At 44.7% G+C, this 22151-nt stretch overlaps 1 protein-coding gene across 7 annotated transcripts in view; it reads right to left on the bottom strand.

Annotated features, from left to right (window-relative positions):
- The window catches only part of Osbpl3 (oxysterol binding protein like 3), a 167788-nt gene that overhangs the window by 80673 nt on the left and 64964 nt on the right, over nt 1-22151 (bottom strand). For 5 of the 7 annotated variants that reach the window (XM_027429608.2, XM_035448775.1, XM_027429607.2 and 2 more), the window contains one exon: nt 2083-2318. In XM_027429608.2, coding sequence (XP_027285409.1) covers nt 2083-2175 — 93 coding nt within the window. In that variant the 5' untranslated portion in view covers nt 2176-2318. Of the gene's footprint in view, nt 1-2082; nt 2319-13044; nt 13170-13945; nt 14082-22151 lie in introns of those variants that run through there. The other 2 variants (XM_035448776.1, XM_035448778.1) reach the window with 2 other exon arrangements.

Below are 22151 nucleotides of genomic sequence, written 5' to 3'. Positions count from 1 at the left end.
AAGGGAGTTAAGTCAATGGTTAAAAGTCCTTGTCACATGTTTTAGTTTGCTTTCTTTGTTGTAATTAAAGACCCCAGTCAAAAGCAACCTGGGAAAGAAAGAGTTTATTTGGCTTACACAATCTGATTACAGTCCATCACTGGGGGAAGCCAAGGCAGGAACACAACCAGAGCAGGAACCTGGAGGCAAGAACTGAAGCAGAAACTATGGAGGAATGCTGCTTATTGACTTGCTCCCTGTGACTTGCTTGATTTGTTTTCTTACACAACCATGGGGTAACTGCCTAGGGGTAGTATGGGCAGTACCTACAACAATCATTAATCAAGAAAATGCCCCTATTGACTTGCCTACAGGCTGATTTAATAGAGGCATTTTTCTCAACTGAAGTTTCAACTTCTCAGATGACCTGAGTTTGTGTCATATTGACAAAAACAACAACAACATCGACAAAAAACAAACAAAAAACCTAGCCAGCACACCACACAAACACGAGGACATGAGACAGAAGCATCTGAAAAGTCAGCATTCTTACAAGACGAGAAGCAGAGATAGGAGAGTCCCTGGAGGCTTATAGGCCAACTAACCTGGTAGCAGCATCAAAAAAACCCTGAAGACGCTGTCTAAAATAAGGTAGAAATGAGAAGAATCTACACCTGAGGTTGCCCTCCAACCTTCTCATTTGTACATCATGGCACAGGCTGAGCCATACTCACAGACACAAACATGCTTGTGTATTTGTGAGCACACACAGAAAGATAAATACTAAACAACAACAACAACAAAACAAAAACCCCTCTTAACAATCAAGAGAGATTTTAAAGGGTTCCCTACATGTCAAACTCACAGCAAACTTTAATTTGTGGGTGGCAAGCTCCCTGACTGAGACAAATGCTCAAACTAAGAGACACTTAGCTGAATCACCATTGTGCGACGTTCCCGAGGTGGGCCACGGCTTAATTACTGCTTCCAAATCTGGACAAAAGCAAATTCTTAGGCCAGAACTTCCCACGGGGCAAAGGCAATGCCCACAGAACTAGTAAATACTGAACAGCTCAAGGCCTCTCAGGTTGAAAAATCCAGCTTTCTTACACATCCCCTGACCCTCAGCCCCACTTTGGTGAACAGGACACAGGACAGATCGCAGTGATTAATATGCCTTTATTGTCACCGATTGGACAGACACCAGCAGATCTGCCAACAGAGCCACATTTTCCTTTCCTTGGAAAGTAAACCAAGAAGCAAACTGTGACCACTGCCAGTTACTTAGGAGTTAATTCTGCCCTCTGTTTTACTGGTTTCTGTGAGTCACTATTTCCCCTTTACTAGCTTCCCTTGTCCCATTAGAAAGGAAAGCAGGCGAGGCTTTAGCTCCTCACAGGCAATCTGGACGTACACGCTCTCCTCAAAAGCTTGGTGAATATGAGGAAGTGGAGGAGGGTATTTAATTATTGGATGTGTGTCTGCTGATTATTTTGGCTAATAAGGTATAAGGAAAGGTGGGAGGGGCTGCAGAGATGGCTCAGTAGTTAAGAGCACTTGTCACTTTCGCTGAGGACCTAGGTGCATTTCCCAGCACCCAAAGGCAACTGACAACCAGCTATCACAACTCCAGTTCCAGGGGAACCGATGCCATCTTCCAGCACCTGAGTACAAGACACACATGTGGTGCACAGACATACACGGTGGCAAAACACCCGTCCACATAAAATGAAAATAAATAAATCTCTAAAAAAGAAAAGGTAGGCCCTGAAGCAAAAGAGGTGGGGCTTTAGTTTGGCATCTGGTCCTCTCTGGAGCAGGTAATCTGGTCTGATGATTCCACTTCCTTGGGGGGAAAATGGGAATGTTGGTACCTATGTTTGTAGATGGCTGCAAAGGTTGACTAAACAATACAAAACAATCCAAATTCAGTTCTCAGTACCCGGAGGAACATGAATCAATTCTCATCATGTAACCAGGAATGAAAACAATTGCTTAATCTTTAACTGAGAGGTGGTGTCTCCCAAGTGAACACACTTCTTTTACCTGCAAATTCTCACGATTCAATTTGCATTTTTAAGAACAACAAGAGTTCAAGGTTACCTGTCGGCTTCCTTGCTTGGAGGAACAGCTACTTGTGCTTCTTGAAGGAGAAACCAATTTTTGGGACACACCCAGGTTCTTCTCTTCACTCATTATGAAGAGCTGGTCACTTGGGCTCAGTGCAATCAAAATGTCATGAGAAGATGGTGGAGCTGAGAGGCAGAAGCCCACACAGGCAAGTGTCAACTCTTATCCAGTGTGTCTAAAAACCATTTTGGAAGTCTTGGAGGAAATTCCTAAAAGGAAAAGAAAAGTTATTAGAGAGGCTAGAGAATTACAGAGGTTGGACTTTACCTCTCCTTAGCCCACAGTGGTGAGACCACAGCACATATCACAGACTCTGGTGGTCAAGACACCCTGCACCTCTCCTCATGGGGGTGTATATATGGTTTTTCATGTAGCTTTGAAATGTGACAGGTTTAGTAACATTAATATGGTAACCTGAACGGAGATACCTATAAACCCAGTACTACAAAACATTCTCAAATCACAGTTAGACACTATTCCACATCGTTATAACAACAATAATAACAAGAATAAGTAACTGGCACTGGGAAGGATGTGGAGAAGTTAGAACCCATGGTTGGTGTGAACACAGAATTTACAGCATGGCACAGCAGAGTCCAGCAGTTTCTCAAAAAATGTAAGCACAGAATTATTACGCAGCAATTTTACTTCTGAAAGAATTGAAAACCAGTGTTCAAAGGGAAAGTTACAGACCAATGCTTCTATCAGCAGTATTTATAATAACAAAAGGTGGAAGCACCCTAAACTGGTGAAATGTACAGACTAAATCTAAGAAAACCAGTAAGAGAATATCAAGCAGACACGGAACAGAACAGAGGACTCACACATATTAAAACACAATGGAACCTTGCAGACACCATGCTAACAGAAAGAAGCCAAACAGAAAAGACGGTGCTACAATAGTCTGCGAGTACAACACCTACAGTCAGCAAACCACAGAGTTGGGAAGCCAGGGTCACGGGTCATGGAGGCAAGGGATGCGACTGTTTAATGGTTATGGGTCCTCCTGGGGTGACGAAAACGTTGTGGAACTAGACAGTAGCAAAGGTTGTCTGACACTGTAAACCACTGAATGTCACTGAAATGGACAGATGAAATTTTTGAAAAGATGAGGGTCGATGTAATATGAATGATATTCTGTCTGTTTTCTGTTTTTGTTGCTGTTGCTGGGTTTTGTTGTTTACTTATTTGTTTATCTATGTATTTTGGGTTTTTTGAGACAGGGTTTCTCCTTATAGCTGTGGCTGTCCTGGAACTCACTCTGTAGACCAGGCTGACCTCGAACTCAGATGTCTGCCTGCATCTGCCTCCTGGGTGCTGGGACTAAAGGCGTGCACCACAACTGCCTGGTTTAAAATATACATTTCTTTGTTTATTTATTTATTTATTTATTTGGGTTTTTTCTCTGTGTATCCCTGACTGTCCTGGAATTTGTGCTGTAGACCAGGCTAGCCCCAAAGGATTTTTTAAGCCCCTCTAAAGACATCTGTAATGCAATTTAATAAACACTGGAGGGGGTGGGGACAACAGAACTTCCCACACACTAGTAATTAACATGGTGAATAGTGAACACAGTACATGCTGCTCAGTGTAATTAACACGGGGAATAGTGAACAGAGTACACGCTGCTCAGTGTCAAGTGCTGTAACAAGGATTCCCACAAGAACTGTGTCATTCTTCAACAGACTGATGGGAGGATATTGTCTCTATCTTACAGGGAAGACCACAGAGCCTCTAATAAGCTAGGTCACTAGTCAGATCACACAGCAAGAGGAGGGCACTATCTTAGCCTTTAAATATGGAGCTGGGAACAGATGTGCCCCTAGTGGCCAGGTGCAGCAATAAGAGCTATTAAACCATCTGATGTACTGAACTCAGGACAGTAAAGAACCTAGGATGGGGAAAAGCACTAACCAGGGCCTAGACAGGAACCCCCACTTCCAAGTAGCTATTGAGGCTGCCAGCTGCCATCAGCTATAGTCAATGATAGGGAGTCTTACTCACAGAGAAGTCCCAGGCAGCACCATCTTCAGCCACAGCCTTGGGTTAAGGGCAAATGATGTGCTTGATTTGGGCTGCAGAAGGCCAGGACCTTATTAAACTCTCTGAGTTCAACTAAATTCTACAACTACCCCACACATGTTGACAGTGGAATAATATTTTATTCAATCCACCCAGTTCACATAGTCCAATTTTTAAAGAAAGTTGCTATATGACTATCCAGGAACCAACTGGTCTGATAGGATATCAAACAGGATTAATTACTAAATACTCAAATCTTGTAATGTCTTTCTGGCACTTTGCTCTCTAAAAATGATTACATTAAAGCTGTAAGCTAAAATCCAAACAATGCAGTGAGATATCTAAATCTCAGGAAACAAATTAAGGGACCTACAGCCACAGAAGTCAATTCCCATGTGTGGTGCTCTGAATGAGCCACCCCACCCCCAACTCTGGGTTCATGTATTTGAACACTCGGTCCCTCATTGGTGGCACTGGTTTTGGAGCTGGTGTCTGAGGGCTTTAGGAGGTGTGGCCTTACTGAAGAGAGTATGTCACTGGGTGTGGGCTCTGAAGGCTTAAGGCCTCTCACTCCTTGCTGCTCACTCTCTGCTTTGTGCTCGTGGTTCAAGATGGGTCCTCAGCTTCCTGTCCCTTCAGCCATGCCTATGCTCTACCATCATGGACTCATCCCTCTGGAACCACGAGCCCAAGGAAAGCTCTCCGTTTATAAGCTGCCTTTGTCGCTTTATATTTTATCACAGCGATGGAAAAGCGGCTAACTCACCACGTTCCGCTAACATGATCTCCATCGCTAGAAGCATTGCAAGTTGGCTCCAACAATGAGTAGGCCTGAAAGAAACAACACCGGCTCTTCTACTTACAGGGCATGACTAAGTATAGCTGAATTAGGAGCAAATTCAACTAGCTAAAAAGTGCCAAGGGAAGCTGTAAAGACATATTAACAGTTTGTTTAGTTAACAGTGTTGCCTGTTGTCTAAGAAAGGAAAAAAAAAAGAATTTAATGGTATTCTCAATAACTGAGCACAGGAGTACGCGAACGTGTGTGTGTGTGTGTGTGTGTGTGTGTGTGTGTGTGTGTGTCTGTGTGTGTGTGCACATGTGTGTCTGTGTGTGGGTCTGCATGTGTGTGTGTACAATATCACTATGGCAACATGTCCACAGTGGACTAGGAATACTAACAAAGGATTTCTGTCTGTGGATGCCAGGTTTTGTTTTTCTAAGCCTACGGTTCTGATAAAGGAGAACACGGGAGGAGAGGCACGTGTGAAATGTGGAGGAGGGAGAATGCCTTGGGCAATAAAATGAGTCACAGGATCATATAACCCTGCCCAGTGAGAAGTCCAGACCCCGACTCGGGCAACTGATGAAAGGGGTTATCTTTATCTCCCGACTCTGCCAACCTCACTTTGGAGGGAACTCTCCGGTTGGCCAAGGCTCTGAGTGGGTTAGAAACCAATACTCATTGAGTTGGCACTTAGGGTGAAAGCTCCTGCCAGCGCCACACCCCTTTTCTCTTTCCCTGTTTTCTCCCATACCCATTACTAAAGCAGCCTGAGCGTACGAGCCAGGAAAATATTGCTGTTTTGTTCCCCAGGACCTTGCTGCCCTCTAAAAGACAAAGAAAGCTCATTCTAGGAAGAGGATAGGGTCAATTCCCAGAGCAAAGAATAAAGACGCAGCACCCCATGCCTAGGGGTCCCAGGCACCACTGGTGGTCACTGTACAGGGACAAGAACCACATCCACTCTCAGGGACTCCACAAGGCTAAGCTAGTACTGTCAGAGAGAAGGAACTCTGCAGGGTTGCCATGGGCCACTGTAGGGAAGATTTGGCCTCAATTAAGGGACATCTTCTACTTCAAGTAGTTGTCTTGCCTGTATTGACTTACAAAAGCCGTAATGATAAATTCCTCAGGAGGCATGTGGGGCCAGAAGCTTGAGCTGATGACTCAGGGATGAGATGAGGACCACCCTATGAAAGACCTTCAAGTGTCCACACCTCACCCAGTGACCCTTAGATGAAAAAAATCTCTATCTAACTCAAGGAACATGCTGATGTGATCAAAATGTAACAGTGTCCCTGTCACACACAGAAAGGTCATTTGCATGTATTTTTCTTTTGCTGAGGTTTCCCAGTAAAGTATATCCACCTAGTGTTTATACAGAACTGTACTTCCGCAAGTACGTGACTACCACCTGGCTTCAGAAACTTTCTGTAGCTCCCAGAAACTCTGGGCTCTCCTGGGGCTGACCCCCCCCCCCAAGGTATGTGCTCATAAATCCCTACAAATTCTTTTGGTGTGCTGGAGGGGCCTCGTGGGGTTTTGGATGCTTTTGTGCATGCTGTTTTTTGCAAGTGTTTGATCTATGACAGAATTCGGTGTGAGACCTGCTTTCCAGTCAGCCTTCCCACCCAGCTGGGAAGGAAGAGACTCATGACTCTCCCCTTCTTCTAAATCACGGAGGCCCCACATCTGGAGGGAAAAGCCATATGCACCCAGGCCAACGCCAAGATAATTTACCATGTCTCAGAGTTGGGCTGGGGCCTTTCTCACTACTGTTCAGCTTCTTTAAAAAGATGCCAGGTCAAGCTGATAAAAACCATCTGTAACTAAAGTCCAGTGGGCATAATTTATGCAAACTTATGCCATTTGGGGGCTTCTACTAGGGAAAAGGGAATAGCATCCTATCAAAAAATGGAGAAGAGGTCTGGAGAGACAGCTCATCAGTTAAGAGCATGTGCTGCTCTTGCAGAGGACCTGGGTTTGATTCCCAAAGGGTGTCTTAGAACCACAGTAACTCCAGTTCCAGAGGCTCACAGGCCCTCTCCTGACTTCAACATGGGGGCACCAGACACACAGTGGTACATTCAGGCAAACTTCTCATTCACATAAAATAAATAAGTCTTCTGAAAAATGCTTTTATATGGGTAAGAATGAAGATCAACATATTTACAAGATGATCATGAGAAACATTTTTTAAAACTTGACATGGAAAAGGAGATACCAGTTTGGGGAAGAATGGAGGAAGGTATGTACACCACCACAGGCCTTGGCAGGAGCCAGCCTAGTTTGAACTGGTGCTCCCCTACTTCAGAATGTACCTTTAAAAAGACAGTCGCTTCTTTGGTTCTGAAGGGCTTTTCCCATGTAAAACAGGAAATAGCACTATTCACCTATCAGGGAGCCATAAGAAGGAAATGAGAAAATGAGGCTAAGGCGTCTGGTTTGGACAGAATAGACAGAGCTGAGTCCCATCCCCTCCTCTCCTGGCTTCTGCAGCCTGAGACCTCTACACCTCTTTAAACCCAAAGCAAATAAGGACTGTAAAGAAAGTCAACAGTTGTCATTTCAACAAATCACACACAATTGAGGAGGTGCTGTTTGCAATCCATGAAAGCACTGTGTTTCCTCTGGAAGAAGATAGAGAAGGGAAAAGCCACACATCCGCTAGATAAGGATGGAGAAGATAGCTCAGCCTGTAATGTACTCGCTATGCAAGCAGGCGGACCTGAGTTCAGACACCCAGCACACACAAAAAACTGGGAGAGGTGGTACAGGCCTGTAATCCCAGCGCTGGGCAGATGGAGACAGGTGGGTCCCTAGGGCTTGTTAGGCAGCCAGTCTAGCTGAACTGTCAAATTACAGACTTGGTGAGGGACCTTGTTTCAGAAAATAAATAAGATGATAGGTGAATGGAAAGGTACCTGATCCCTCAACCTCTGGCCTCTACATGTACACACACACACACACACACACACCCCAGGTTAATGTTAACAACAAGGTTAATGAGTGGTGGGAAATAGCTACTTGTTCAGTTATCAGGGCTGGGGTCTGCACTCAAACACTTGGCCAGGATTGGCTTGAGAAACAGGTTTTCCTTACACAGCTAGAAATAACTTTCATGAAGACTAGAAGGCATTAATTTACATTATATCAGTAAAGCAGATAAATCATGCCTTGAATTGGCACCAGAAAACTGTAACAGGGTACCCATTTCTATGCTATGTTAAAAGAAGCTACTCTGACACAGGTGTGGGCCTTTTCAGAGAATATCTCAGACAGATACATCACATGATCGGAAGGGCAGATTTGGTGGTGGGATTTAAAATTTCTCAGAACAAAAATTCAACATCAGAAGGTTCTGGAAGCAGGTTTAGCCTGCAATCACCTCAGATAGTGATAAACAGCCCTGAACCTATAGGAAATGCTTGCTGATCTTTCTGAACTATCTGGCCATAGGTCTGGCAGGAACAACAGTGTCTGACTGTCCCTGGGGACGGACACTGGAGCTCAGGGTCAGCCTCCACTCTGGCACCCAAAGGGCAGCTCCAGGAAGGACATGTCACTGTCACCTCTCCCTCTGGGGAAGACAGGGGTCAATAGTCTACAGATCCAACTGTCGGCTCCACATGGCATACCCAAACAGAACGCCATTCCTACCACCCGTTCCTTCCTGGTCCTTAAGAAGCAATGTCAGCAAGGCCCATGGGTGAAGCTGTAAAACAGGGCCCAGGGCGTGGCAGCGGTACCCAGGTCTGTGCCCAAACCATTCATTTGCCAATAACAACTGAACACAAAGTACAAGCCCACCACAGTCACTCACAGAATTGTGGAACCCAGCGGTGAATTCTCACCCAAGCCAGCATTTATTCGTCCTACAAGATCTCCCTTTATCTTTGTTTGTTCCCTCCCATGACAGGAACGGCATTCTGACTTGTTTGCTAAACTACAGTTTTCCATTGTTTAGAAATAAAGTCTATCTCACTGTAAACTCAATACACTGCTTCTCGTTTGCTCTCTGTAACTAGAGAGAAAAGTATTGGCCACCTTCCCACCATAACCTACCTCAGACAGACTACCACTTCACCTCTCTCCCAGCAAACAAACGACCACATCTTTTTAAACATGGGTTAATTTACTGTGTGTGTGTGTCTGAACATACGCATGCGCCTGAATGTATGCATTTGAACCCCAAACATTCAAGTACCCGTGGAGAACAGAAGAGGGCTTTTGAACCCCTAGAAACAGAGTTACAGGTAGTTGTGAGATGCCCTAAACAGGTGCTAGGAACTGGACCCTGGTCTCCTGAAAGAGCAGCAAGAGATCTTAACCAACCACTGAGCTGTCTCCAGACCCTAAGCAGCCATATCTTTATTGGTCACTTTCCAGGAGTCCTCTCTAGCCCTTAGTAGCTCAGATGTGAAACTCTGATCATCTATCTGTCTTTGTGCTTCCCTTCCTAGAGGACAAGATTCAGTGTTCCAGACAGAATATAAGGCTGCAGTCACTCCCTTGCCTTGGACGCGCTGAAACTGTTATTGTTGTTTATTTGTCTGCAAGCTTGTTTATTTCTTAAGACAGGGTCACTCTATGTAGTCCAGGATGTCCTGAAGCTCTTGATCCTCCTGCCTCTGCCTCCTGAGTGTAGGATTCTAGGCATGTGCCACTATTCTCAGCTATTGCAATGATTAATTTGGCTTGGGGCCTTGACTCTGGAGACATTCACATCGCTCTCTGGCACCAGTGTCCTTACAGTTCAATAGGACTGGCAAGCCATAGGAAATACTGAGAAGCTGGGCTTGCTTCTTTTACTTCCTTTAACTGACTCTAAGAGTTCACCATTTTCTTATGCCATTATGATTATTAAATTTAAATTCCATTGTGCTAATGTTGACCTGCTTATGGATAGTATGAAGGTCATGGACACTGTTTAACACATTCCCAGGGTGATTTGCGTGTGCATTGTTTAAGACATATAGCTGGTACTCTCCATCCTTCTTCTCTTACTCTGGACCAATACTTTCCCTTGTGGCTGTGATACGGCAAATGCTCCTGTGTTCTCCCAGACATGTGCTTTTCAAAGGCTGGCCCTGGCACTGGCAGCATCAGCCTCGCTTTGGAGCTTATTTGAAATGTATTGCCCAGACCCCACCAGAGCCTACACACTCTCAAACAAGGGTAGAACTCAACAGCCTGTTCCAGCCCGCCCTCCAGGTGATTTTGATGCACAAGTTAAGCACCACTTGCACAGATTAATATTGTTTCCTCAGCATAAAATCCTGAGTATCTGGTATTTATTTCTCAGGAGGTTGGAGGAGACCCTAGGTTCCGTTCCAAGGCATGTCATTCTGGCCGGCTGTTTATCCACCCTCCTCTGAGCCAGCGGGTCTCAACCATCCTAATGCTGCCATGCTTTAACACAGCTCCTCATGTTATGGTGACTTCCAACCATATCATTATTTTGCTGCTACTTCATAACTGTAATTTTGCTCCTGTTATAAATTGTAATGTGAATATCTGATAAGCAGGATATCTGATATGTGACCTCCAAAGAGGTCACTGCCTACAGGTTGAAAACCACTGCTCTAAGCCCTAGGTAGAAATACCAGTTCTGGATGCTTCCAATCCCCGTGCCCATGCTAAATCATGAGGCAAGATTTTGCATATGTCTCCCCAGAAAACCAAAACACAGAATTCTGAGATGGGCTAGGGATACTACCTTAAAGCCTACCCCCAGTGACACACTTCCTCCAACAAGGCCACACCTTCTAACCTTCTAATCCTTTTCAAATAGTGCCACTTTTTTTTTTTGGTTTTTCGAGACAGGGTCTCTCTGTGTAGCTTTGGAGCCTATCCTGGCACTCGCTCTGGAGACCAGGCTGGCCTCGAACTCACAGAGATCCACCTGCCTCTGCCTTCCGAGTGCTGGGATTAAAGGTATGGTACCAGTTTCAATCACTGTTATCCAATCATTCTCCATTCAACTCCCAAGAAGACTGAGGCAATCCAGTCCTCTGCTATGTGTTGGGGCCAAACTAGCACTGGGCCCCTGACTCAGCTGGGCACCTGCCTCCTGCTGCCCCACCATTGTGGGTTCACAGTGATGTTCCCCATAACCAGACCATGCTTTCCAGCTAGCTCTCCTTAGAAAAAAAGGTGGATGGAGAGGGAGGCTGGAACGACCCCAGTCACTGTTTTGTGAAGAAAAAGAACCAAGCCTGGAAGCTTTTGTTTGTGCTCTGGGTCTGAGATCCAGGCTTGGAGAACTGCATCCGGGCTTTGCTTCTCTTGTGAGCCCAGCTCCCTGCAAACATTAGCTCTACAGACATGATTCTAGCATGCTTGTACAATAATCCTGGGGTCTTCCCAGACTGTGTTCTGGACAGTGTGTTTACCGATTCCTCTTAAACAGATATTTGTGTGCGTGTATAACATGTAATGCGTTCTGTGCGTTTACTTTCATTGTGGTCAGAGCACTTAATGTGAAACGAGGAGACTTCAGGTGTACTGCGCAGGCTTATTAACTATAGGTACCAGGTTGCACACCAGATCTCCAGAACTTACCTTGCAAAATCACAACTCTGTAGCCACCACAGTAACTTCTGTTCCCTCTCACCTCCCGGGCCCCAGCAATCATCATCACTTCTATGAGTGCAAGTGCAATTTCATCTCCAGAAGCTCACACTCGAAAAGCTCAGGATACCCAGTCTTCTACCATTACACCCTTTCTCCTCACTCACCTACCCTCATGAGACCCCGCCTCACCCGCTTTATCTCTCCCATCTGCAGGAATGTCCTCCATTCTCCTTGGACCATTTGAGTCAGCTCCTTCTCTGTGAAACCTTCCATCCATCTCTCCCTATCCCCAGACGGCTTTGTTTCCCTTTTGGACTCTGGCTTCACTTTTGGTCTAAGAAAGTATTAGTCATGTTTCCTGTAGTTTGAGTCACACTTTGTATCCTGACTGCTAGATGTGATGTACATCCCACTTACAGACTGTATTTTATTTGTCCTTACACGCCGCAGAAAAGTTACTCACAAAGATGGGTGGCAAGAATTGCTTAGCTGGGAGCGCATCCTCCGAGTGGGCACATGCATTCCCACGGGCACGCGCCCCACTTCCTGTCCACTGGAGTCATTCCTGGTCAGACTAGGGACTAGAGAATCTCGTGGCTATGCCTTCCTTTTTGTGCCCTCTTTCTTTTGCCTGTGACTTCTCTGAGATGTTTGCAGAGTACTCGGCATGTCTAAAGCACATTTCTTTACTGAGTTCGTCATCTCTCCCTGCAATTTTACGTCTCTGGTCAATGCTTCTCTGTTGGGCTGGAAGGAAAGGCAAAGGTGATAGCCCCTGCGCTATTTTCTCAGTCTTCTAATGACACAACCCAGTAAAGATAAAAAAGGTGAAGAGCTTATCAGGAATTAGTCTGGAAGGTATGCCAGGAAAATTGCTCGTTTGAAGCCATGTTGGGCTTCACAGTGAGAGTGTCTCAAAAACAAACAAGCAAACAACAATAAAAAGACAGGATCTGGGGAGATACTGTGATAAGTAAAGTGCTTACCTTACAGGAATAAGTTTTAGTTTGGTCCCCATTAAAAAGGACAGCATCACACACGTGTAAGCCTAGCACTGGGGAAACAGAGAGAGAAGGATCCCTGGGTTCACTGAGAGACTCTGCCTCAAAACAATAAGGTGTGAAGTTCTTGAGGAAGACACAAAACACTGACCTCTGGGCTTTACATGCAAATGCACACGTGTGCACACACCCATACCCACACCCACACTCACACCCACACCCACACCCACACACACACACACACCACATACAAATAAATAAACAAAAAAGACACTTATGGGGCAACAAGGAATAACAAAGGATACCACAGCAAAAGACAGAAAGGTAAAAGAGAGCCACCACACTGGGGGAAATATCCATCCATTGCTCATCTAGAAAACACCTGTTCTGGGCACACGGCTGTTCTCAGCCCTTGGCAAGCTGAATTCCAGGGTAAAACAACTCTGATGAGGAAATACATAAGCTGTGCATGAATGAAAGAAGCAGAAGGCAGAACACACGGGTTGCTGGCAGGTGCTCTAGGTGGGAGTCTAGAAGATTCGAGGGGCCTACCTAAAAAGAGAAGAATGTGCAGGGCAAAGATGGGAGCTGGACCAAAAGGGCCACTTCCTGTGACATTTCTCAATCTTGGCTTCAGCACAGGGTCACCTCGGTAAACTACAAGACCCCCCAGGCCTGGCTGCACTTCACACTAACTCCTCCAGATTCTCCGGATATCAAGGGCAAGATGAGCTTGACAAGCTCCCTTGCCTGTTTCTGAAGTTCCCAGAGGGTTGAGCTTCAGGCTCACGTGGTCTTCCACATGGAAAGGATAGGTTTACTCCAGAGCTGCCCTCTCTTCTTGGGGTGTTTAATTTCACTTGCATGTCTAATGCCAGACCTATGCCTGTGGCATCTAATTTACAGCAAATTAAAATGCAAAGCAGGATGTGACTTAGCAGTTTAAAGGGTAAGAAGGGAGAGCACCACCCAAGAACCCAAAATAGCATCTGGTGGTTTGAATTCTATCAGTGGGTGGCGTGGCCCTCCCTTAACTGATGCTTGCTTCGGGGAAGCAGGATAGAGTTTTAACAATCAGCAACTGCACACTGCATTTTGCTATTTAGCTTAAAAGACTATCAATGGAGTCACTACAGAGAATGAAAATACACCTTTTAAAACTTCTCCATCACCAATGAAAACGACTTAGCTTTTTTTTTTTTTTTTTTTTTTTTTTTTTTTTTTTTTTTGGAAATGTGAAAACCTCAATGAGTAATCCTCTATAAGCACATGAAGCAAGAGCTAAAACAAGAAACTAAATACCCCATTGGGTCACGTATCAGATATACAGACTTGAAGTTTGTTCTCTGCCTAACTGAGAATCTAAGCTCAATGCAAACTCTGTACAATGAAGCTCCTGAGATGTACTATAGAGGTATTGTTCCAGTATTACCAGAGCAATAATAAGCCGTACCTTGTGAAGGAAACACAACTGTGTTGAATGTTGGTGGTGAGAAAGAGCCACAGAGTAAGTTTTAAACTTAGCAGAAGAACAGCTGAGAAGAAATGAACAGGAGATTCTTCAAAGGGTTCAAGTTGGGAAAAAAAAAAATGAAAGGAAGTAGAAATAGAAGGAAAAGTCAGAACAAAGCAAAAGGAAAACCTGGAGTGGATTTTGGCAGCTAAGAGCCAAAAGGTTAAGGGAAGTCTAGAGGCACCTCTGCTACCAGGGTTGACACGACAGTGGAGAGATGCAAGATTCGGATTCTTTTAGTCCCTTCCCATTTAGTCTTGAGTTTCTATATCACCCTGAGGGCTTGGTAGCCACTGAGCTGTTTGTATAGCAACCAAAACACACTGTGGTTTGGTTTTGTTTGAGATAGCCTCATTATGTAACCCAGGCTGGCCTTGAACCCGTAGTCTCTTTGCCTCCCACATGCTGGTGACAGGGATATGCCACCTCAATCACATGATGCCCCCCTGCTCCTCAAGCTGCTAGAAAAGCAGGAGTAATATCCTGTGACCTCCAAGACCATGTTAAGAATAGCAACACAGCTGCCATCTTAGACCAAGATGCTTGCCCTTCAACTTGGCTACCGCATTAGCCTCGTTCACTCCTTGTTACCAAGTATCTCACGGTGCAGGGGGCGAGGATTAAAAAGGGTTGGAAGTTTACTTTGGCTCATGATTTCTGAAAGACTTCAGTCTGTCACAGTGGGAAAGGAACAGTGGCAGAAGCTACTGTCCATGCAGCACAGGAAAGAGAGGAAGTGTGCCTAACACTTTCAAAGGCCTACCTTCCATACCCTACGTACTCCCACCAGCCAGACCACAACTGCCAAAGGGACTTCATCTTTCATAATAACACCACAACCGAGGGACTAAGCAGTCAAAGCATGAAACCACGGGGGACACTTCTAATTCCAGCAACCATGCCCAGAGTAGCCAATATAAAGGCAACATAAGGGAGGGCCCATCTGGAAACAAACTGAAACATCCCCAGCTCATGCCAGCATCAACCCCCACAGACACGTGAGCAAGTCAAATGATACAGCCCCTAGCCTACCTGAAGTACTAGCTGACACTGAACGGAACAGAACACAGCCTTTCTGAGTCCTGCCCAAATTGATTTTGTCACTCTTGTAGCTAACCAACTTGTGGAAAGTGAACACACAATGGATAATATTCATCCTGCCATCCCCATCTAAAATAGTACCAATGGGCTATGGATAAAATGAGTTAAAAAATGAATTGTTCGGCGGGCATTGGTGGAACTCAGGTGGCAGAGGCAGGTGGATCTCTGTGAGTTCGAGGCCAGCCTGGTCTCCAGAGCGAGTGCCAGGATAGGCTCCAAAGCTACACAGAGAAACCCTGTCTCGAAACCCCCCACCAAAAAAAAAAATGAATTGTTCCAGGAACTGCCCTACTACCCCACTCCACCACAACAAACTGAGAGTTTGTTTTGTTTGAAATAGAGTTTCATTATGTAACCCAGGCTGGCCTTGAAACAATAATCCTTCTGCCTCCCATGTGCAAGGTCACAGGAATATGTCACCACACTCAGCTTTATCTGAAGACTTTTTACTGATCATGTTGGTGCATGCCTATAATCCCAGCCTTCAGGAGACAAGACGGAGACAAGCCTAAGTTACATATAATAAAATCAGTCTTGAAAAAAGACTCTTGTATGGGGCTGAAGAGATGGCTTGGCTGTTAAGAGCACTGGCTGGCAGCTCTTCCAGAGGTCCTGAGTTCAATTCCCAGCAACCACATGGTGGCTCACAACCATCTATAGTGGGATTTGATGCCCTCTTCTGGCATAAAGGCATACTCATACTCATGAAATAAATAAATAAATAAATAAATAAATAAATAAATAAATCTTTTTTTAAAAAGACTCTTGTTTTTTTTCTTAGCAGCTGCTAATAGAACTGTCAATTGTGACCTTAAAACAAGCTTTATATTTTTTATATTCAGCACCACCACCTGCCAGGCAGAGCTTACCAACTTTTGGGCATAGGAAATACATATCAACTTCCTTTCAAACTGATGTGCTTAGATTTCTCTGTCCAAATAAAACTCCTAGAATAGCTACTTTCCCTATTGCTTAACTAAACACCCAACAAAAAGCAACTTGTTTTGACTTACGGTTTGACAGTACAGTCCGTCAAGGTGGTGAAGGCACAGCAGCTAAAGAGGCTGGGCCCATGGTGGTGGGAGCCTAAAGCTGCTTGTTCACATCTCAGAGACTCAGCTCAGCAGGCAAGCAGACAGGCAGCTGTAAGTCACGATCGGCTCTAAGTCTTGAGGCCCATACCCAATCGACCTACTTCTTCCAGCGAGGCTCCACCTCCTAAAACTTCCACAACTTTCCAAAGTGGTGGCATTGGCTAGGGACCAACTATAACGCATGAGCCTATGAGCTTGTGAGAGACATTTCACAGTCAAATTGTAGCACCCTGCAATCTTGCCTTTATCTCTAGACATGCCAGAGACCACCCAGACCTCCACATATTGATGACTGCAATTCTACGTCTTATCTACTACTAAATAAAACATTTGGCTTGGAGATTCATCTCTATGTAGCTTTGCCAAAATTTGGGGGATAGTTGTTACACAGCACTAGCTAGTATCAGGCAAGCATCTCTGGCAGGTCTCTAGGCTGGGCAAGTGGAGACCATGAGAATCTGGGACCATAGAGCTCATGTGTAAGTGGGTAGCTACTCTCATTCTCCTCAACACAGACCACCAGGCTGCTTCTACCAGGAGCATCCTATTCCTCCCTTCTGGGTTAAACTCAGAAGAGAGCTCTCTGACCATCAACCACAGGCCTCACCTTTGCCTAATACTAGTCCCTTAGGTGAAGCAAGCACAGTTTAGTACATGAACCTATTGGCGGATCAAAGTGAGCATGTTCTGACTAAAGCAGACCGAAAATGTAACGATGACATGGAAAGCAAGTCCCTTGGAGCTACCTTTAGAGTAGACTTCAAGGTCTCTCATGTGTTACGTAGTGATACCTCCACAACAGTTTATGTCCCAGGTTGTGAGCACATTATTAACTGGCAACTGAGCCTTAAAGAAAATGTCTAAGACATCAGGGTCAGTCAGTAAGGGTACAACAAAGAAGAGAACCCAGTTCTGTGCTTCCCAGCAAGGACATAAGCACAGGGGAATAAGGAGATGAAGCAGAAGTTCTAAGTGGTGAATGCATTTAAATAATTGTAAAGAACAATTCTATTGTGAATTGCAGTCAAAATCCCCATTCTACCCTCTGGTGAGAGACAGCACACAAACACGAAGGCCTTAGCTGGAGGTTATCTAGTAAATGCTGTGCTGCAATGATCTACCTAGTCCCACCCCCTCAGGATACCCTGAAGGCTGCATGTGCCCTGAAATCAGAGGATGCCAATGGGGCCACAGGGAAAGCAGAGTTTCATAATAGCATTTGGGTGGAACAACTGAAGCCAAGGGACCAAGAGAATTGACCGAGAGCCACTTATCAGAACAGAGTGAACACCAAACAATCTAGGAAGAGAAAGCCCTGTGTGTGGACCAGGACTACCCAGCAGGACTTCAGTGATGCTGACACTGGAGCCTAGAGATACCCTGGCCATCCCCTGAGCACTAAAATTGAGGCCTATGCAACAAACTAAATTTATGTTTAGTTTAATTTAAATTCATTTAAATTCTGGGTAGACAGTTTTAGAACACAGCACTCTAAGTCACTTACCGCCTCCTCTCTCTCTCTCTCTCTCTCTCTCTCTCTCTCTCTCTCTCTCTCTCTCTCTCATGAGAACACAGGAACACTGTGCAAGCTTATACCTCTCTCCCTCTCATAGCCCATGGTGAGTACTGCTGAGTCACGGCCAACTACAATGGCTCAATCTTCAAGTGTCAATTCACATCCAGGCAATTTTCCTTCCCATTTACTTTACTGGAGAGTTAAGGTGAAATAAGGGTAAAACATGATACTTGTTTCCTATGTGGCAGTCAGAGATTTTTAGCTATAAGCCCCCAAAACCTCACACGTACGTCTAGCTCTGTCAACACAGACATAACAAAACTATTTAGAAATATTAAAAAAAAAAAGCATGGTGTTCGTTCACAGGCCATTTCAGAATGTTCTCTAAAAGAGTGTTTGTTCATAATTAAGACAACAGCTTGTGATCCAAGGTGAAAGACAGCATTCCAGAACAATGACAACAGCCAAAAAAAATGTCATTTGAAACAATAATTACCAGCTGCCAACTTGTGGGTGGATAAAAATATTTACCCCGTTCCATTATCTTCAGATGGCAACAAAAGCATGCCCTGGCCAGCCAAGAGTCTTTACAGCCAGGAGAAGGAAGGGCAAGGTGCTCGACCAGGGACCCTAGGCACTGAACAGAGTCCTGGACATTCACAAAGCTGCCCAACAGGCATCATCTGATGTGGCAGACACATAAGAAACTCACCAAGAAAATAGCCTACTTTCCCAACATTCAAACTTAATCCATAATCTGGTGTCCAATTTCCAATGCAATTTTATTTTAGCCACCACTCAACCAGTATTTCTTTATTGACTCTTAGATGTTTCCTCATTCAATGAACTAAGGCTATAGCTCAGTTGGTAGGGAACTTACCTCCCATGCACAAAGTGCTGGGTTTTGTCTACCCACCACATACATATTCCAGGCTATACCAGGCATGGTGGCTTGTGTCTGCAATCCTAACATTCTGCTGGAAGTGGAGCAGGAGGATCAGAAGTTCAAAGTCACCCTCAGCTACACAGACAACTCAACACCACCTTGGTATACATGAGGCCACCTTAAAAAAAAATCCCAGTCACAGCAGGCACCCTATAAGGGAGTGTAAATTGTCTGTAGATGACAACTGGACAAAAGAAAAGTTGTCTTTTAAAGCACAGTCAATAAAGGATGGGAATGTGTAGCTCAGTGGTAGAGTATTTAACCAGCATGTCTGTCATCCCTGGGTTCTACTCTATACTAAACATAAGTGACTATCCTCAAAAATGTAGAATTCACAAAACTCAGGGAATAACACACCTAAAAACTCTTCTAAAAATGAAATCCACCAAACATCAAGTTAGTAAAATAATAAGACATGGTAGAAAGGCCATTGGTTAACAGTACATTGACCAGGATAAGATGTAGGAGGTGGCTAGGGGGAAATTAGAGCCACAGACATCAGAAAGACATTACATCCTAACAGCATTAAAACAAACAGAAGAAAACAGGTGGGAATGAACATAAGGGCACTTGTTTATGGTGCCATCCCGTGGTCTCAGCTCGTCCTGCCCCCACCAGCTAAGTGGTTTCCATCCTTTCTGAACCCAAGAGAATGCAATCTTGTAATAAAGAATTACTTCACAGTACATTCTTTCCCTTTTGTTAAATTCAAGTAAACACACACACACACACACACACACACACACACACACACACACACCCCAGATGTTTCATTTTGGACTGCAGACTTTGTCTACACCTGGCCTTATACCATTATTTCTCCATTCACCTCTCTATACAGTGCCGAAGATAAATATTCACTGTGATGACTTTCTGGCTGAGATTTGGGGTGAAATTTGACTTTTCCTTTAAACTTCTTCTTCCGATTGATCTTTCAGAATTAAAGGCATACCACTGAAGTAAAAATGAAAGGGAAATCACTCTTTGGAGCGGTGTGGCTTCTTATCCTAAAATGTTTCTCTGATCTCCCCCCGGGGGCCCTGCCTCCCCCCCCCCCGTTTCACCCATCACTTACCAGCCTCGGGTTCTACGCAGTCGCCCCACCAGTAAGTATCTTCACTTGCTTGCTCTCTATTCTGACGGTGTCTCAGTTATTAGAGAAATGTGACAAACCACGTGACAAGGTGTAAGAGGCTGCCCAGCATCACTTCTGTGGCTAGCCATCCAAAGCAGAAACCTCACGTGAGTGTTGATAAGAAAAACAGTGGGAGTTGACTCTTTTGTCAGAAAGTATGAATGCAAATTGCCTCCCCCTGGCAATTCCAACCACATTGCTATCACTTCACAATGGTGACCCCCACCCCACCCCCAGGCTAGCAGATTTACTGGAAGTGAAGCAGTAGACCACTAAGATGCCTGGTTCCCATTTCCTCCCCTCCCTCGGCCCACTCTCACCTCCTTCCCCCTCTGAACATTTTTTTCTAGTTAAGTAAGTTAACTCCTATTCCGTGTTGGAAGGTGGTGGGTGTGAGTAAAGGGACAGAAGGAGGAGGAGTTCTCAAGAACACAGAGTAGTCTGTCTGTCCCTACTCTTGAACTGGACATAGCTTTCTCGGTGGTAGAACTCCAGAATGCAAACCAGTCATAGCAAGCTTGTCTGTCCCCGCACCATTGGTGGTTTCCTTGTTGTACTATTCCACAGCAGAAGTCATCAGTTTGCTTTTCAGGTGTCCAAAGTAGTCTACCCCTGGTTTCCCTCTCCCCTGAACTCTTCAGGAGTATCATCAGGTCAAATGTAGAAACTGAACTTTCAAATGCATGACACTGACAACTGTCAGATACCAAAGAGAACAGGCTTCCCAAGTAACAGATCAAAACCAACAGTACAGCTAGGTGTCATGGGGCATGCCCATAATCCCAGCACTTGGGAGGAGGAAGCAGACAGATTGCCATGAGTGTAAGACCATATAGGTTATACAGGGAACACTAGACAGTTTGGGCTACAGAGTGACACTATGTCTCAAAAACAAAAACAAAACCCTCCAAAATAAAACCAAGTATTCATAACCTAGGAATTAGAGTATTTTACAAGTGTTATGTGCATATACACAGAGTTAGATCAGTTTGATTGCAGCTCCCTAATTTCTTAGTGAGACAGTAGACACAGTCAGCTTCAATAAAATGTGCTATCACAAAAGATCCAGCCTAAAAACAACAGCCCCAGAAGACCAAGAAACCAGACTCCATACTCAAAAGCACAGGTCTTACCCTGCATTGTGATTATTTAAAATGCGCCCCACTACCTGCCAGTACTCAAGGGCTTTGGGTGAGCGGGGTGTCCTTCGACTACTAGTACTGAAGGGCTGTGAGTTGAGATGGTAAACAAGACCCCAATGGCACCTTTGGGGGCTGCTGCTCCTACCCACACTCTTGAAGACACCATGTAACCCATCTTGGCACACTCAAGGCTCTCAGAAACCTACATGAGAAATAGCCACAATAATCACAAAACCCAAACTGCTAATTTGGATGGACTCATTCCTGAGCTATTTGATAATACAATCCGCTCTTTGAGGTAGCACCTATTTCTCAACATGCCTTCTGCCTGACAGTTCTGTCTTGCTTTCAAATGCAATTATCCTGAGTCCACAAGACAATTCGGTCCCTATAAAAGTAGGTGGTTTGCCCACGACATCTGTAATGGCTCAACAAGCACAGGCACAATTTCTTGGTCATGAGTCAGGCTCACTTCAGCCAGTAATAACTCTGGGGGTAATCTTTGTTCATAGTTTCATGTCTAGACTTTGGAGGTATGGAGAATCAAGGAAAACCATGACTATCTCATGGTCTATCACCAAAGTTTGGAGATGGGGACAGGCTTCCCTGTGACCCCATCCTCCTTGAACAGCCCTCTATCCAAGTTCCCTTCTTCCCATTTCTTTTTGTATTTTAGGGTTTATTACTAAGAACCAATCCTTTCTAGATGTCCCAAATTGCCTTTAAAAGGATGTATTTAGATATCATAAATGCAACACCATTTGGGGAAAGTTGTGCCACTCAAGGAAGCTAAAAATAGAAGTCAGGTGGAAAATTATCCCACCAAATCTTGTGGAAAATATCCTTGTACTTAAACATTCATACAAAGGTTAGTAGGCGTACTTAGAATATGTACAAGCAATCAGCATTATATTTCTTCAAGCAAATAGGAAAATAGGATAAACATCTGGGATTCACTTAACAAGCGTTCACTGAGCCAGCACTATGGGCCGAGCATGGTATGATGATTGTCAGCTTAGTAGGATTTAGAGTCACCTCAGGAGACAGGCCTCCAGATATGCCAACCTTGGAGCTTCCAGAGAGATTGGCCTGAGGTGGGAAGACTACCGTAGTGGGTAGTACCCCTGTTTCACACCGAATAAAAGGGAACCATAAATAGGGCACCAGCATGTGTCTCTCTCTGCTTCCTGACTAAGGATGGGATGTGACCAG

This window comes from Cricetulus griseus, chromosome 8 (genome assembly GCF_003668045.3).
Source record: "Cricetulus griseus strain 17A/GY chromosome 8, alternate assembly CriGri-PICRH-1.0, whole genome shotgun sequence".
Classification (NCBI taxonomy): domain Eukaryota; kingdom Metazoa; phylum Chordata; class Mammalia; order Rodentia; family Cricetidae; genus Cricetulus; species Cricetulus griseus.
The sequence above is the reverse complement of the archived record's forward strand: the minus strand, read 5'-3'. Positions and strand labels throughout refer to the sequence as shown.